Source organism: Mesitornis unicolor, unplaced genomic scaffold (assembly GCF_000695765.1).
Source record: "Mesitornis unicolor isolate BGI_N332 unplaced genomic scaffold, ASM69576v1 scaffold6160, whole genome shotgun sequence".
Lineage (NCBI taxonomy): Eukaryota > Metazoa > Chordata > Aves > Mesitornithiformes > Mesitornithidae > Mesitornis > Mesitornis unicolor.
This window is the reverse complement of record NW_010160159.1, coordinates 1-15,036: the sequence shown is the minus strand read 5'-3', so window position 1 is coordinate 15,036 and position 15,036 is coordinate 1. Positions and strand designations below refer to the sequence as shown.

The following is a 15,036-nucleotide window of genomic DNA, read 5'->3' as shown; positions in this document are numbered from 1 at the left end:
CTGGGCTGGCAGGCTGGGAGTGCCAGGGTTGTCCCTCAAAGTATTCAGGACTGTTCCCTCCCATCAAAGGAGAATTCCCATCAAGGGAATTGCAAGAGAAAGAGGCCTCATCTTGTGCCTCTGCACCTGAGGGTGCTGCTTCAAGAAACAGTCTTGATTCTGGTGACTCTGAGAAGGGCACTGAGGCTGTGTCTATGCAATGTTTTTGCTTTTGCTCATAATTCAAAGTTGAGAAAATCCTTCTATAGGAGTTTACAACTGCCCTCCATCCCACTCTGTCTTTGAATTCTTCAGGATTTCTCATATCAGAGTATCAGATCAGATATTTCACTTGTACATCAGTTTTTTGAGGTTTTTTGGTTGTTGTTTTTTTTTACTTTCCAGCTCAGTCAAGCCATCAGCCTACATGAAAGTAACAAATGCTCACTTCTGTTTCAAGATCTTTCTGCACACTGCATTCAGAGAGGCCTAGTTAATGGCTTAGGAGCATATGTAATTTGCTTTCAGAACTTCTATGAAACTCGGACTGGATTCGCTGTTGCAATTCTGTTCTGTCTGGTGGAGTTAACCCATCAAATTGGCACACTTCCCTCTGTGTAATCCTCAGACTTGGAAGAGCTGGGAAATGCTGATTTTTGCCCCAGTATTACTTAAGGAAAAACAAATCCAAGATGATGCTGTTCACTGAATTACACTGTACTGCCCATTTTGAGTAGTGACTTAACTGTCTTGCATGGGTGTCTGTTGGGAGATTTTTCTTGGTTAGTGCCTGAAGCATAGCTGAGATGCTTCTCCCTTCTTAAGTCCTCCAGAAAAAACACATGGAGAAGTTTAAATGTTTAGTGCTTCCTAACAACACTTGCTGCTCTCTGGATCTGTGCAGATAAGTGTAGGGGTTTTGTTTGTTTTAGACCTGCTATCAAGATCTGCCATGAGAAGTGGAGTGAGCAAATACCCAACCTGAAAGATACTTCCATGATGGTATTTTCTTTTTTCCTCCTCTAGCCCAAGGGACGAGGTTGAAGAAAAGCACAAGAGCTCTTCGTATCATCGACACAGCTACCACCTGCTGCAGCATGACAGCCAGGACGCTAGTGCAGAACAAAGGTACCAGAGTGCTCAGCCCCCTCTCTCGTCCTGCATGGACTCAGTTCAGGCTGCATTCGTGCTTCTCTCCCCATCAAGCCTTCACATGTGGGGTGAATGTCTTTGCTTTGTCTCCTGACTTAATGTGTGTATGCAGTCCAGCTTCTGTAATGTCCTGATGACTTCAGCTGGTCATGAGATTGGCCTCTGGGCATTGTCCAATTGATTTGACTGTGCTTGCCCATAAAAGCATGGACCAAATTAGGTCTAATTGCCAGTAAGAACCTATTAAGGGATCACTTTCCAAATACTGTGCCTTAGATAGGTAGTGAGAGTATCTCAGGAGTTTATTGCTTTTGACATCTTTACTCTCTCATGAGCCACCTAAAAGCCCCGTGGGCACCTTCAGTGTGCCTGGCAAGCTCAGTCCTATTTGACAGCTGAGGGTTCATTCATAATCCATGCTTCAAATCAGACTGAAGCTCGCCACCTGTATTGGATGGCTGGTCAGCAGCTGGAAGACTCCCGAGATACCAAAGATCATGCATTTCCTAGGCTCTGCCTGATTCTCCTCTGTTCCCGCGATGTTTGCTGCGTTAAGTGCTTTCTGTCTGTAAAGCTGTAAGGATGTGCTGTGCTTGAGTTCTCTGCTAGGTCAGCATCACATCCTAGAGCTTATGTGCTGGTGTGTGTATGCAGCAAGAGCAGGTGGTGTTCTGCCGAGGTGTCCTTAGGTGCATGACTCTGGCCGTGTGTGGATGAAGAGCAGAGCGTGAATGTCCTCCCCTTCACGAAGCCTAATGCTGTCTACTATTGCAAGTGATGTCTTCTCCCCTGCTGTTCCTTCATAGTGACCATGATGATGAAGTTGCAAGCTTGGCTTCTACGTCAGGTGGATTTGGTGCCAAAGCATCTACGCAGAGGCTGCCTGTGAAGGACTGGAAAGCCAAGGCATCCCCTCGGGCTTCCCCAAAGCTAAAGCGGAAGGGCAAGAAAGATGACGGGTACGCTTGGGCTTGCCAAAATACAGGGGGCTGTGAGACCAGCTGTGCAGGGCCACAACCTGAGGTAGCCATTAGCAGCAAGATTGGGGTCTGAGGTTGGGCAGTGGCCCAGTGCTCCCAGCCCTCATCCCATTTTGCACATGGCAGTAATGCCAAAAACTGTTGCTGGTTACCCAAGCACTGACTGCCACTCGGGTGTGGGAGTGGGCTCTGCACTACCTTTCCAGCTGGGACTCAAAATCCAAAATACAGCCTGGGTTTCAGAAGATGCGTGGAGGATAAATTGCACGTTGTGAGGGACACTGCATCCATTTGCCAGTTTCAGTGAGGTCTTCATTGGAACTGTGACTCTATGAGCGTAGCTGGACGTGGCCTCCATTTCTAATGGGCTTCTGAATGCTGGCACGGTGCCTGTGTTCAGCAATATTGATCGTTGGTTACCTGTTTGCTGCTTTTGTGTCTTTTTAAATGTGCCTGTAAGAATGTCTTGTAAGTGAAAATTGATGACTGGAAAGGTCTGCCCGTGGCAAATTAGACCAACCTGTCTGCATTAATGTGAGGAGAGCAGCACAGCTTCTGCATGGGGCTCTCTCCTCTTCTTGTGTTCCCATAGCTCCATGATTTGGACCTCCATCTGTGCAGATTACAACAAATATGAGCTATGGCACTGAGTTTCTGACTGTGGTCCTGTACTGTGACACCCAGAAGCTCTTAGCTTCTGAAGTGACTTTCATTTTTCGTGCCTCAGTCCTTTTAAAGTTGCTGAATGGATGCTCTCTGGGAATGACAGATGCTTACTTTCCCTTTGGTGATGTTCGAATATTCATAGGTTGAGACTTTGATGGACACATGCAATATTAGTGGATCAGTTCAGTGGTTATTCTGCTGTATGTGCTGGAGTGCATCACTACTTTCTTCATCTCGAGACTGGAAGCTCATTAATTCTATATTTAACAAATGGGTTCCTGGTTTTTCTTTGTAGAAATATTGGGAGACCTTCAAAAGCTGTTCGGCAAAGCCTTTCCTGGCTTTGAATTTGAACAAAACTGAAAAATCAGTGTGCATTCTTCCTTGTAACAGTCCTCGTTTAGACGTTCAGATCTCCCTGCAAAGGGACCAGTCTGTAAGGAACTTCAGGGCCTGTTGATAGCGCAAATGATGGAGTCACAGTGCTGTAAGAACTGGGATTTCATCCCCTTCCTGTTACTCTTCATGTTATACTAGACGAAACAAGTATGAGCTGGGACGTAAAATCCAAAGCAACTGTAAAATGTGTGATCTGTTTTGGCAGAAGACATGGATGATGAGTAGTTAATTGACATAATTGGATTACTGCTTTGTCTCTCTTTATTTCCAGGGATGTGAACCAGTCACCAAGATCATCTAACAACCAGGTGAGTCAGAGCTGCTCTGCAGTCCTTCCCGGGGGCATGGTGCTTCAGCTGTGTACTAAAGTCCTGAGAGAAAGTTCATCCCAGTTCCTTGAAGTACCGTGGGCCCCTGCTGTGCCCAAGCAGGCTGAGGTGGGGCTGCGCTTGGCTTGGCGTTGCTCTGTTCTGACTTGTGCTGCAGAGAAGGAGCTGCTCAGTGCTGTCCAGACAGATGGCTTCCTTCTCACCTTTGCATGTGATATTTCTGCGTTTGAACAAACCCTATGGCATCTAAGACACTACCACTCACTTCCTGTTCCCTGCTGAGATGACTCTCGTGTGTTGGCAGCAGGATAAGCTGTTCCCAGCAAAGTAAGGGTCACAATGGGACTGTCCTGTCGGAATTTCTTATCCCTGTTGATAGTACCCTCATATCTGGCAGGAAATGCTCTCAACTGCATTGCATACACTTCTTAAACTGCCCTTGATCAGTATTGCTCCTTTAGGTATTTTAAGTAGGTGAAGAGACAATGAACTATAGATGTGTACTACTTCAGTTGTTTGATTATTTGTAAATAAGTGAAAGAACTGAAAAAGTGCTCTAGAAAACAACCTTCTTTACTGATTGCACAGCTCAGTTGTAAGTGTTTGAGGTCATTATTTACATTCAGAGGCCTAAACACTCTATCTCAGTACCTGGTCAAAAGTGAATAGGAACTGTTTTGTCTTAGATGCTGGAGCTTTGAAATGGGGTCTTGAATCTAAGCAGTTGATATTCTAAGCAACCATTTATGAATTCCATGTGGGAACTTCGTGTACCTTACTTTATCATTTTATTTCTTGACATAAAAGTCTTAGAAATGGGCATTAAGCTGGCCCTGTTTTCTGCTTTGTGTTACACTTCAGTCCCAGGCACAGGGGTTGACTTAATGCCTGGCAGAAAGCTTGACTGACCTCCGATCCTGTTTGAAATTATTGCTGTCCTCTCCATGCATAGGTCACACCAGAGTTCCAGGATGAGCTGATGTGCATATTGAGGAGCCAGCAGCGGGAGCTCTCTGAGCTGCGTCAGAACCAGATGGAGCTGCTGCAGAGACTCACGGATCACCTTGATGCCATTCAGAGCTCCCTCATGGGCCACGTGGAGAGGGTGATTGACTCCCAGCAGGAGCAGGAGCGTATCCTTGGTTGCAAGTATTGTGTGGGAGTTAAGGCAGACTGAAGACGTGAGAAAGGCTAAGAAGGTTCAAGGATCTTGGTAGTGTGGGCCATAGGTGCAGTAAAATTGCCTGGCTGCAGCATAACTATTTCAGTTCCTCTTTGTCCCTTTCTAAGGGCAAGAATCTCAGAAACGGAATGGAGAAGAACTGATATTTTGTCCATGCCACTAAATCTTCTAGGTAACCATTAAAACCATAGGTGCTGCAACTCTGGAGTAGGCTAGAGATGCACCTAATGCATTATCCTACATCTGGCAGTGCCCAGTTGCACAAGTGATTATGGGATGGGATCATCCTTTCCTCCTTAAGGCGAGTCAGTATTTGCACTAGAAATAGCCTCTGACTTCTATGCTGCATAGCTGAGTATAGAATTACCTTGTCTGTACCCATATAGACATCTGGTGGTCCACAGGTCCCTTGTGTCATCTGAAAAGTACTTTCTTTTGATGTTTTAAAACCTGGTATCAAACTATTTTTATTGCATTGTGAGTAGTCAGTTCCTGTACATCTTTTGCTGCACTGAATTTGGCCATGTTCCCCAAACTGAGCTGTTCTACCCTGTTCCATGTCTGAAACCACTCTTAACTTCAATGAGATGACAATGATTTCTGTTTTCTCTATTAATTACTCTTGGATTTTCCTTTTTGACCATGAAGCTGATATTTTCATAGGTAATTCAGATGAGTTTCTACTGAAGTTCAGAATCTAGAGCTATATGATAATAATTAGAATAATTTTTCCCTAGCTGCGCAATTTCCTATCTGCACTGAATTTTCTCAGCAGCTGAATTCTTTTCACTGTTTAGTTGATTTTGGTTTTGTTTTCTAAGGTGCACAAGCATCTTGGTGTTTGTGTGTTGGCCTCTTCAGAGAGCTTGGTTGCTTCATGAGGTATGACTGGCTTTTATTAAGGCTGGGTTTGCTCCCATGCACTATATTGCTTATGTTCACCAATTCCATCCTGTATAAATGTTTTTACCACTTTGCTTTTTATGGGTATTGGGTTTCTTGGTTCCGGTACTGGTTTTGACTGGGATGGAGTTAATTTTCTTCATAGCAGCTTGTATGGTGACATGTTTTGGATTTGTAACTGAAACAGTGATGATTACACACCAGTGTTTTTGCTATTGCTAAACCCTGTCAAGGCCTTCTGTTTCTCACACTGCTTCACTGGTGAGCAGGCTGGAGGTGGGCAAGATGTAGTGAGGATATGGAGCTGGGACAGCTGACCCCAGCTGACCAAAGGGCTGTCTCCTTTCATATCATGTTGTGCGCAGCAGTAAAAGCTGGGGGAAAGGAGGAGGGAGGAGGGGGATGTTTGGAGTGATTGTGTTTGTCTTCCTAACCCACTGTTATGCATGATGGAGCCCTGCTTTCCTCAGGATGGCTGAACACCTGCCCACTGATGGGAAGTAATAAATGAATTCCTTATTTTGTTTGGGTCATGTGTGCAGCTTTTGCTTTACCTATTGAACCGTCTGTATCTCAACCTGTGAGCTTTCTTACTTTTACATTTCCTGTTCTCTCCCCCATCCTGCTGCAGAGGGCTGAGCTGCCTATGGGGACAGCTAAGTTAACCCACAATATGTAGTGAACACTACTGTCGAGCTTCTTTTGGCTGTTTGGGTTTTCTAGCACACCTTCCAGAGCTTTTCTCTCACCTTGATCATTTGTTTAAGAGCACCCTGTTGTTTACAGGAACACAATGTAAACACAATGTAATATAGACTCTCTTTTTCACCAGAGCTGCAAATTTGCTCTTGGTGAGCCTCTGGAGGTAAAGCTAGCGTTCATCTTTGTGGACAGGAGTGTTGAGGCTAGAGAGGAAATCTGTTGTTGTGCTCCTTAACACACGCTGTCATTAGAGAGAAGACTAGATCGAGCGCTGACAGAAGGACAGCAGCGCAATGGGCAGCTCCAGGAACATCTCTCTCAGCAGCTGTCGCAATCCCTTTCCACTGCTGTGTGTAACCGTCTGGAGAGGACCATTCGCGAGGAGATGAAGAAGACTGTACCTCAGTGTGAGTGGTGCTGTCTAGGTTTTGAAGGGGGATCCCTGCAGTTAGCCCTGTAGGGACTGAAAGCGGGCTGCCTAAAAGTGTTGGCACTATATGAAGTAGGAGTTACGTTAACAGTCCTTGCACTTCAAACTGTTGTAGGTCCCACTGTAATCTGAGGAGTTGTGGTTTGAAGGGAGTCTGAGGCTCCCAGAGGAGATACCATTCCAGAGAGCCTGGTCTGACCTTGCATTATAATCTGTAAAGCTGCTAAAGTCTGTTCGGTGACAGAAGGCAAAAGAGGCTGATGAGTTTAGAAATACTGAGACTTGACTGGAGCAAACTTAAACTGGACTTTGTCCTTTGTTGATGCACTGGCACCATCCATGTAAGGAAATATTCAAAGAAATGCTGGTGGGAAAGCCTTCTGCAGCCATTAGTTTCCACCATTCTGCTTGAAGCAGAGCTACCCACTATTCTAGGTCAAGTCAGCTGTGACTCTGGGCATATCTTGGAAACCTTCAAGGTTGGAGATTCCACAGCTTCTGGTGACTTCCAGAACTGTACCACCTTTCTAGCAAGAAATTTTTCCTTATATCCATCCTTAGCTTCCCAAGCCAGAGCCTGTGACTGTTGCTCCTTGCTGTGTCATATCCAAGAAGAGTTTGACTCCATTTTCTTTTTCAGGTTTTGAAGTGTGACTGTAGGCTTGAAGTTGCAACTTTGACATGTTTGTGTTGTGCCTAGGCATTTCCAAGAGCGTGGACCCTGTTGCTGGACAGCTAAGTAACACTATTGCTGCCAAGCTCACTGCTGTTGAGGGGACACTGAAGGAGAGTATCACCAAGCTAGTGAAATCAAAGGTAAGGAGAACTAGATTCTAGCTTTTCTTGGGAACTTTGAGTTGTCACCTGCCTGGGTATCAATTCTCCATACCTCTCCCCCTCACCTATGTCTCCAGGTAAGGTGAGTTTAACTGCCAGTGGTCAAAGCTCTTTCCTGGTCTCATCAGGAGAGTAAGCTTGTCTTATACTCCCCTGGCCACTTTGTCTCATTAGCCCTTTCTTTCATTTACCAAGTTGGTGGTTTTCTGCTAGAGTAGAGGTTCTCACTACAGCAGTGGTTTTTAGGGCCAATTCAATCAGCGAAGTGGTGAAAGCTTGACTGGCTCTTCCGCTCTCTAGTCTCCATTTGTGCATTCTTTAGGCAGCAGAAGCTTGTTACTTACCTTGGCAGGGAATAGTGGATTGTGGCAGGGAAGCAGGGGAGGGAGAAAGGAGCCGTGTCTGGCGCTGCCACCTTCCCTTGCTATATGGCTGAACTACAGGAAAACGAGGGGCAATGTGTTCTTGGGCAGCTCTTCTGCAAGCAGATGCTCTGCCTGCCATTATGGTGCAGTCTGGTCAGTGCAAAGAGCTGACATAAAAGTCACAGAATGGTTTGGATTGGAAGGGACCTTAAAGATCACCCTGTGCCATGGACAGAAACACCTCCCACCAGACCGGGTTGCTCAAAGCCTCATTCAATCTGGCCTTGAACACTGCCAGGGATGGGGCACTCGCAACCTCTCTGGGCAACCTGTGCCGGTGTCTCACCACCCTTGCAGTAAAGAATTTCTTCCTAATACCTCATCTAAATCAGGACATGGGCTGTCCTTATCCGGTGTGGATGTGTTGCAGGGACCTATAGTTTTTGTTCACATCTTTATCCTGCTGTAGGCTGGTGTTAATTTTCTGGAATCTCTTCTGTGTGTGCTTGTAAGAACCTTACAGATACCATTGTGAGGGCAACAGCCGATACCCTCCAGGGGCCGATCCAGTCAGCTTACAGGGAAGCGTTTCAAAGTGTTGTGTTGCCAGCTTTCGAGAAGAGCTGCCAGTCCATGTTCCAGCAAATCAATGACACCTTCAAGCAGGGCACGCAGGAATGTGAGTAGGTTTTCTCCTCTGAGTTTTCTCTGCACAGCATATTTGCATTAGTGGCTGATAACAAGTTGGCCTTATGTCTTTGCCTTTCGGAGTTTTGCTGGTAACTGTTTAACCTCTGCCCATCCACGTGGTCTGAAGGCATGCTTCATTTCACACTTGGAAAAAGGAAGCCAAAGTGAGGAGATTTTTTTTGGGTGGTGCTATAAGAACAGAGATTCACCTCTGATCTTTGTAGCCCCTGCAGCAAAACACTTGGCCTCATTCTGTGAATCTGTGACTTCATCTATTGAGTAGTAAAACCCAGCTGTAGGATTATGCCATCCTGACATTAGGAATATGAGGGATGGAGAGGGTAGTGCTCCTGGAGCTCGGCTGTCACCTCAGAAGGCTGACAGAATTGGGGAAGGTTTAGAGAAGGGGATGATCAGAGGTTAAATATTGGCTGAACAGCGTAGGCGTGGCCAGGCTGTAAGGAAGTTTGTACCCTGATGCACTGGAGAAGATCTTTCCTGTTCTCAGGCTTGGGATCTAGTTTCTTAGCCTTCTTGGGGGGCAGGCAGGTGTTACTCTGCAAAGCTGGTTTTTGAGGGGCCTCAAGTTGGCTGCTGCTGGCACAGCAACTTCTGTTGTCCAGAGATCTGCAGAGGGTCTCCAGCTTCTGTTCATTTTGCACCCTTCCTCTTCCTCACAAGTCTCCCACAACTACATAGAGCTTATGTTCTTCTCCCTTTTGATCAGTGCAATTTATAAAATATTTTAAAATACAGCTTTTTTTGATCTCTGCAGATGCAAATCTTTTTGTCAGAAATGTTCCTCCTTTCTTCATTGGCATTGAACTCCATTAGCGCAGATCACAACTCATGCTGTGTATGAAATAAAATATCCTGGCTCCCACCTTTGTCTTGCCCTGAACAAACAGTACCTGTAAAGGTCTGTTGCAAGAGAACTCGTGGCTTTGTTGCTGTATCATGTAATCCTGCATGATGGGGAGGCTGGAAGCAGGGTTTCTAGGTTAGTGTAACGCAGCCAAAACAAAGTTTGTGTATTTTCCCCTCTCTCCCATGCTCATACGCTGGCTCAGTAATTGTTTCTGCTGGAGAGCATGTAGAGCCTGGCAGCTGGATTTCTGCCCTGACCACCTCCACAGGTGCCAATGGCACAAACGTCTTCCTCTCTGCTTGTTGCAGATATCCAACAGCTCGAGACTCACTTGAAGAACAAGAAGGTACGAGAACAGGAGGCCCGGGACCCGCTGCTGAATCAGCTTCGGCAGCTCATCAGCACCTTCCAGAGCACCACCGAGCAGCTGGCTTCTACTATAGCAGCCAGCGTCCATGCTGAGGTGCAGCATCAGCTGCATATTATCGTGGGCAAGTAAGTTGGCAGTTGGGCTTGTGGAAAGATATGTCAGTGAGAGTTATACATGTGTGTAATGAAACTGTTGCCCTGCTTAGTTGTGGGAACGAGCCATTTACCACTGGAGGGCTGCTGGTTGGCTTTGTGCACAGTATGACAAAGCACTTGGGCTGGTGTAACTGTTGTCTTGTGGAGCACAAAATGAAGAACACAGAAGGTTTCTAATGACCAAATGTATCGATGCTGTATCTGGGAGATCAGAGTCTGCTTTTCACAGTGTCCCATGTGCATGTTGCAGAGCAGAAGGACCTAAGGCAGCCCGTAAACACATTCCAGTCTGATCACTTAAAATCATAGAATCATAGAATGGTTTGGGTTGGAAGGGACCTTAAAGATACCTAGTTCAAACTCCAACTTCCTGCAGATCATTGTAGATGAGGTCTCTTGAAGGCTTTGCTTCTTAACGCTGTGTCCTCAGGTATACCAGCAGTTTCTGCAGGCTACTCTGTCCTCAAAACTTCTCTGCAGCAATTTGTGCTTGGCCATCCTGGGTTCAAGATGTGATCCCAGCAGTGCCTTCAGCACATTCACACCGTGAAGCTGGTGGCGGGTTGCCCAGCACTAAGACTGGCTGGTAGTCACCTGCAGGTCAGAATGCCCCTGTCTATTTGAAGCCACTAGAACATATGTCAGAGCGCACTGAGTTCTTCAATGCAGACCAGACTTGCCAGGAAGGCTACCAGACTAAATTCTGGTCTCGTTACATGGGCTGTGCTTGCTCCCAGGGAAGTCGTCCTATTCTACCTGCAGTATAGCAGGCTCAATGTTTTGTACCCATTGTAAGAGGGGAAGATCCAGACCTTGGAGTAAAAGTCTAACTTGCAGCAACAGAGCCTGTGCTCTGAACTGGTCTTGTGTGAAGTCGCAGGCTCAGTGGAAGCGTGTTCTCATTCTAAAGGTGTCATCTGTAGGCTTGGAAACCGCATCTGACAGATGCGGTGTGGAAAGCTGGGCCCATTCATGGATGAACCCAAAGCTCAGTAGCCAAATAAATACATTAAAGATTTAAGACACTGTATGATGAGAGCTTTCTTCCCTGAAACACCACTTTCCCACAGAATCCAAACATCTACACACACCCTGGGACACTGTGGTATTGGCTACAGAGCTACTTCGTGCAGTGTGTCAGCGTGTTTCTGATGCCCCTGCCTCAGAGCAATTTATCTTAACGCTTTGGAAGCCACACTACAATAATCAAGCAAGCCTGTTCTTTCTCGCTGGTACAAGCTTTGTGTGGTCTTGTCCTTCAGCTCTTCATTTTCAGAGATGCCTTTGGGTTTTGTTGGTTTTGTTTTTTAGCATGCAGGAGTCTATTTTGGCCCAGGTGCAGAGAGTCATTAAAGGAGAAGTGAGCCTGGCTATGAAGGAGCAGCAAGCAGCTGTCACCTCGAGCATCGTCCAGGCAATGCGCTCAGCGGCCGGGACTCCAATCCCTGCTGCTCACTTGGACTTCCAGTCTCAGCAAACTCACATCCTTCAGCTGCTCCAGCAAGGACACCTCAACCAAGCTTTCCAGCAGGTACCTGAACATCCTAGCAGGGGTCATTGCTGCTTGCTGGGGGATGGAGTGAAAGGAAAAAGGGCTCCTTGAGGTGGGGACATATTCCCACAAAATCTCATACAGGAGTTGGTTGAAAAGACCCGTGGCAGTAGACTGCTCAAGGGGTGCAGTGGCATTTTCATGTTGGTGAAGCCAGAACTGTACAAGTTCCATGATTTGGTGGCAGTTAAGTTCCTTCTTCTCTGCCCATGCCCAGTCAGTAGTGTCAGTGCTGCAGTAAACCAGAGCATTTTGCCATCAGCAGTGGCACGTGGTGCACCCCTGAAGAGCAACAGCTTCGTAAGCCTCTCCAGGCTGATCTACCAGCTGGGGCCTGACCTTGCCTGTGCCTTTGAATATGTAGGCAGATCCCTTTGAGCTGCTGCAGGCAAACTCCTCTGAGAATGATAGCAACGCTGTGCCAGGGGACTGGCAGGGGATGCAAACATGGCCCTGCTCTGTGCTACTAACTGTAACCTGCTGTCCTGCATCTGGTTGTGGTCTGTTCTGCTTAGAACAGGCACTGGTGTCCTCTGAGCAGAGACTGAGAGCCTAAACATGGTCCTGCTTGCACGTACAGCAGGTTTGCAGAGACCCCTACTCAGAGAAGACTGGTAAGCCACTGAGCTGCCCAAAGGCAGAGGGCTGCCTTGTGCTCTGTCCCTCACTTGCCTGTTGTTTCCTCTGCATTTCTAGCTGTGTCTTCCTTGCAGGCTCTAACAGCAGCTGATCTCAACCTGGTTCTGTACGTCTGTGAGACTGTGGATACTCAGCAAGTATTCGGGCAGCATCCATGCCCGCTGTCCCAGCCTGTGCTGCTCTCTCTCATTCAGCAGCTCTCCTCAGATTTGGGTACTCGAACGGAACTGAAGTTGAAGTGAGTATGATCAGAGTGCTGAGTCTGAACCCATGCAGACCTCTTCCTGGCTCTGGTTTTAATTTCACTGCCTGGAAGTGGAAGGCGGTATTTCAACAAAGGCTGGAATGTCTGTAGCCTGTTACTGCCATATAACAGCCAGTAGTGACTTGGAAAAAGATATAGGCATTGCCACGGAAATCTGTGCTGCCCAGAGGTAGGAGTAGGAGGGGTACCCAGCTGTAGATGCTGTTAACTCCTGGATTATAGTCTGTAAATACTTGCAGTCTGTGCAACGATCGCCTTGCACCAAGGAACATTATCCCTGGGGAGGCAAAAAGAGGGATAGTGCTATGTTTCCTGAGTAGCTCAGTGTCCAAAGCAACTTTGCTCTGTCCTCAGTTCTCGACCCATCGCTGGACTTCGTGTCGGCGGTTTCTCATCGTGACTGCCAGACAGGCTCAGTGGGAGGTGGCAGCAGGAGCTGCCTGTTAGGAGTTCGTGTGACAATATAGTGACTGTGCTGATACTTGCCATGAACGTTTTTAGGTTGTGAGTCAAAACCCTGTTATCTGCCAAAAAAAAACCTAACTTGTTAAGGTACCTGCAAGTTTGACTATGGCTTGTATGGAAAATGACTTAAATGGTGTTTTAAGCTCAAGTTAACAATAGGATAAAGCAAGCTAGAAAAACTGAAGAAAAGCTTTATTTTACAGAAGAGCTGGTAGTCACAGTTGAAGTTGCTGTTAAGCTCAGACTGGTCTGTTAGTGAAAACCTTTTCAGTGACCCCATTGCCTTACTCTCAGGCTGTGGTTTGAAAGTTTATGGCTCATCTGAACTTTAGAAAGGCTTCTTGGTAAAATTCTTGCTCTTCACCACCCCTTCCTGGATAGGTGTATAGGAAGAAGACCTTAAATCTATGCTTACATGAAATAAGCCTCACTACTGAGGATTTTTACTGTCTAATAAGTGACTAATTCTGCTTATTCTAAAAAAGCATCAAAGAAAATATCTAAAGAGCTGTGGCCAAGTGCCACCTCCAGCTCTGCAGGGAGTTCTGGCTTGCTGTTGTGCCTTCGTGGGTCACGCAGCCAGGTTGTGCTGCACGTACTGTGGGCTGGAAAATGTATAGGCTGCCTTTATGTGTTGAAGAAGAGCTAGGTGGACTCTGCTGTGAGTCAGTAACGTTTCTTTTCTGATGGCTGAACATACTGCACTGAGTTTGGGTGGGTGGGGGAGCAGAATTGGGCATCTTCAGTGCTAAAATGAACCGAATCGGTTTGGGATTGCACAGTGAGTTTGGTTCTAACACTGGTCTCTCTCCTTCAGTTACTTGGAGGAAGCAGTGATGCACCTGGACCACAGTGACCCCATCACCCGAGACCACATGGGGTCAGTCATGAACCAGGTGCGGCAGAAACTCTTCCAGTTCCTCCAGGTGGAACCCCACAACACGCTGAGCAAGCCTGCCCGTCGCCTCATGATCATGCTCCAGGGCCTGGTCACCCCTGGCATGACCTAGGAGGACCTGGCTACCTTGTGGGCTGCTCCATGGAAGCCCACCCAGCAGAAACAGTAGTTACTAACCACGTATGGCTTGTGTTAAGAGCTCTTGCCAGGAAATCTATCAACATGTGTGTGATGTCTCTAAGGCAAATGCCATCTGTGTATAGTCCCAAATAGTCACTGAACGCTCACTTGGCTTATTTTTCCTAAATAAGGAAAGTCCTAAGTTAAGTCTCCTCTTCACTTGCCCGTCCGTCCCCAAGGCCTGGCTTGCAGTCCACGTTGCCTTCAGCCAGTGGATTTCTTACCCTTTTAGTTTGGAGTCTGCTGCCATGAGCAGAAGAGAAGGGAGGTGGACACTGAGCCCCGAGCAAGGGGACTACCAGGGACCTGTGCTCCTTGTTAACCAGAAACAAGAACCTGTATCACAGAAGTCTTACTCAAACTCCTCCTCCCTGGGGGAGGGGTGAGTAGCTGGGTGGGTATCAGCGAAGCACGAAGGGGGTTTCATGAACTCCCCATCCTCACTGCCACCACTGTGGGGGTACATCCTATTTGGTGTGGGCACATTTGGTCGGGGGGCTGTGCCTGCATGCTTCCACAGTGACCCCAGGAGGTGCTCTGGGTAGGGATGGTTGGCCCCTGGGGGCCATTGGTTCTCTTTTGTGTTGGAGCACGTCCTTGGTTCAAACATTAGTTTTGATTTTACACCAAGGTTTTTCTTTTTATCTAAATTTTGAATTTTTTTTTTGAAATAACATTAAGAACAATTCAATAAACAACTTTTTGAGAAAAAAAGGAAGGACCTGTTCCTGTTGTGTCATGGAGGGAAATCTGTGTGGCCAGCATGTGAAACCTGGCTCCAGGCTGGAGTCTGAGGCAAGGGACTGAGGTGCCCTGGCTTGTGCCATATCTGTCCCTGAGTTCCTGCTTGAGCTTTCCTGGTCGAGCCCAGCCGACCTGGGGGAGCCGAGAGGCTGTTTTACAGGGGAGTGGGTGGTGGTGGTCTCCTCTCCACGGGAAGGAGCCAGCGCTTCCCCTTTCCATAGCAAGAGCATCTCCTGCTGCTTCTCCCTCCTGGGCCTCAAATGGGCTGGGGTCCGGCCCCGGGGG

General features: G+C 47.1%; 1 protein-coding gene across 1 annotated transcript in view; it reads left to right on the top strand.

Annotated features, from left to right (window-relative positions):
* The window catches only part of EDC4 (enhancer of mRNA decapping 4), a gene marked incomplete at its 5' end in the record, with an annotated part of 31,180 nt that extends 17,136 nt beyond the window's left edge, over positions 1 to 14,044 (top strand). The window contains 11 exons of the mRNA XM_010189043.1: positions 1,006 to 1,107; positions 1,938 to 2,090; positions 3,448 to 3,484; positions 4,458 to 4,638; positions 6,545 to 6,700; positions 7,424 to 7,539; positions 8,439 to 8,604; positions 9,792 to 9,978; positions 11,320 to 11,539; positions 12,274 to 12,437; positions 13,747 to 14,044. Coding sequence (XP_010187345.1) covers positions 1,006 to 1,107; positions 1,938 to 2,090; positions 3,448 to 3,484; positions 4,458 to 4,638; positions 6,545 to 6,700; positions 7,424 to 7,539; positions 8,439 to 8,604; positions 9,792 to 9,978; positions 11,320 to 11,539; positions 12,274 to 12,437; positions 13,747 to 13,939 — 1,675 coding nt within the window. The remainder of the gene's footprint in view (positions 1 to 1,005; positions 1,108 to 1,937; positions 2,091 to 3,447; positions 3,485 to 4,457; positions 4,639 to 6,544; positions 6,701 to 7,423; positions 7,540 to 8,438; positions 8,605 to 9,791; positions 9,979 to 11,319; positions 11,540 to 12,273; positions 12,438 to 13,746) is intronic.
* Positions 14,045 to 15,036: the final 992 nt, after the last annotated feature.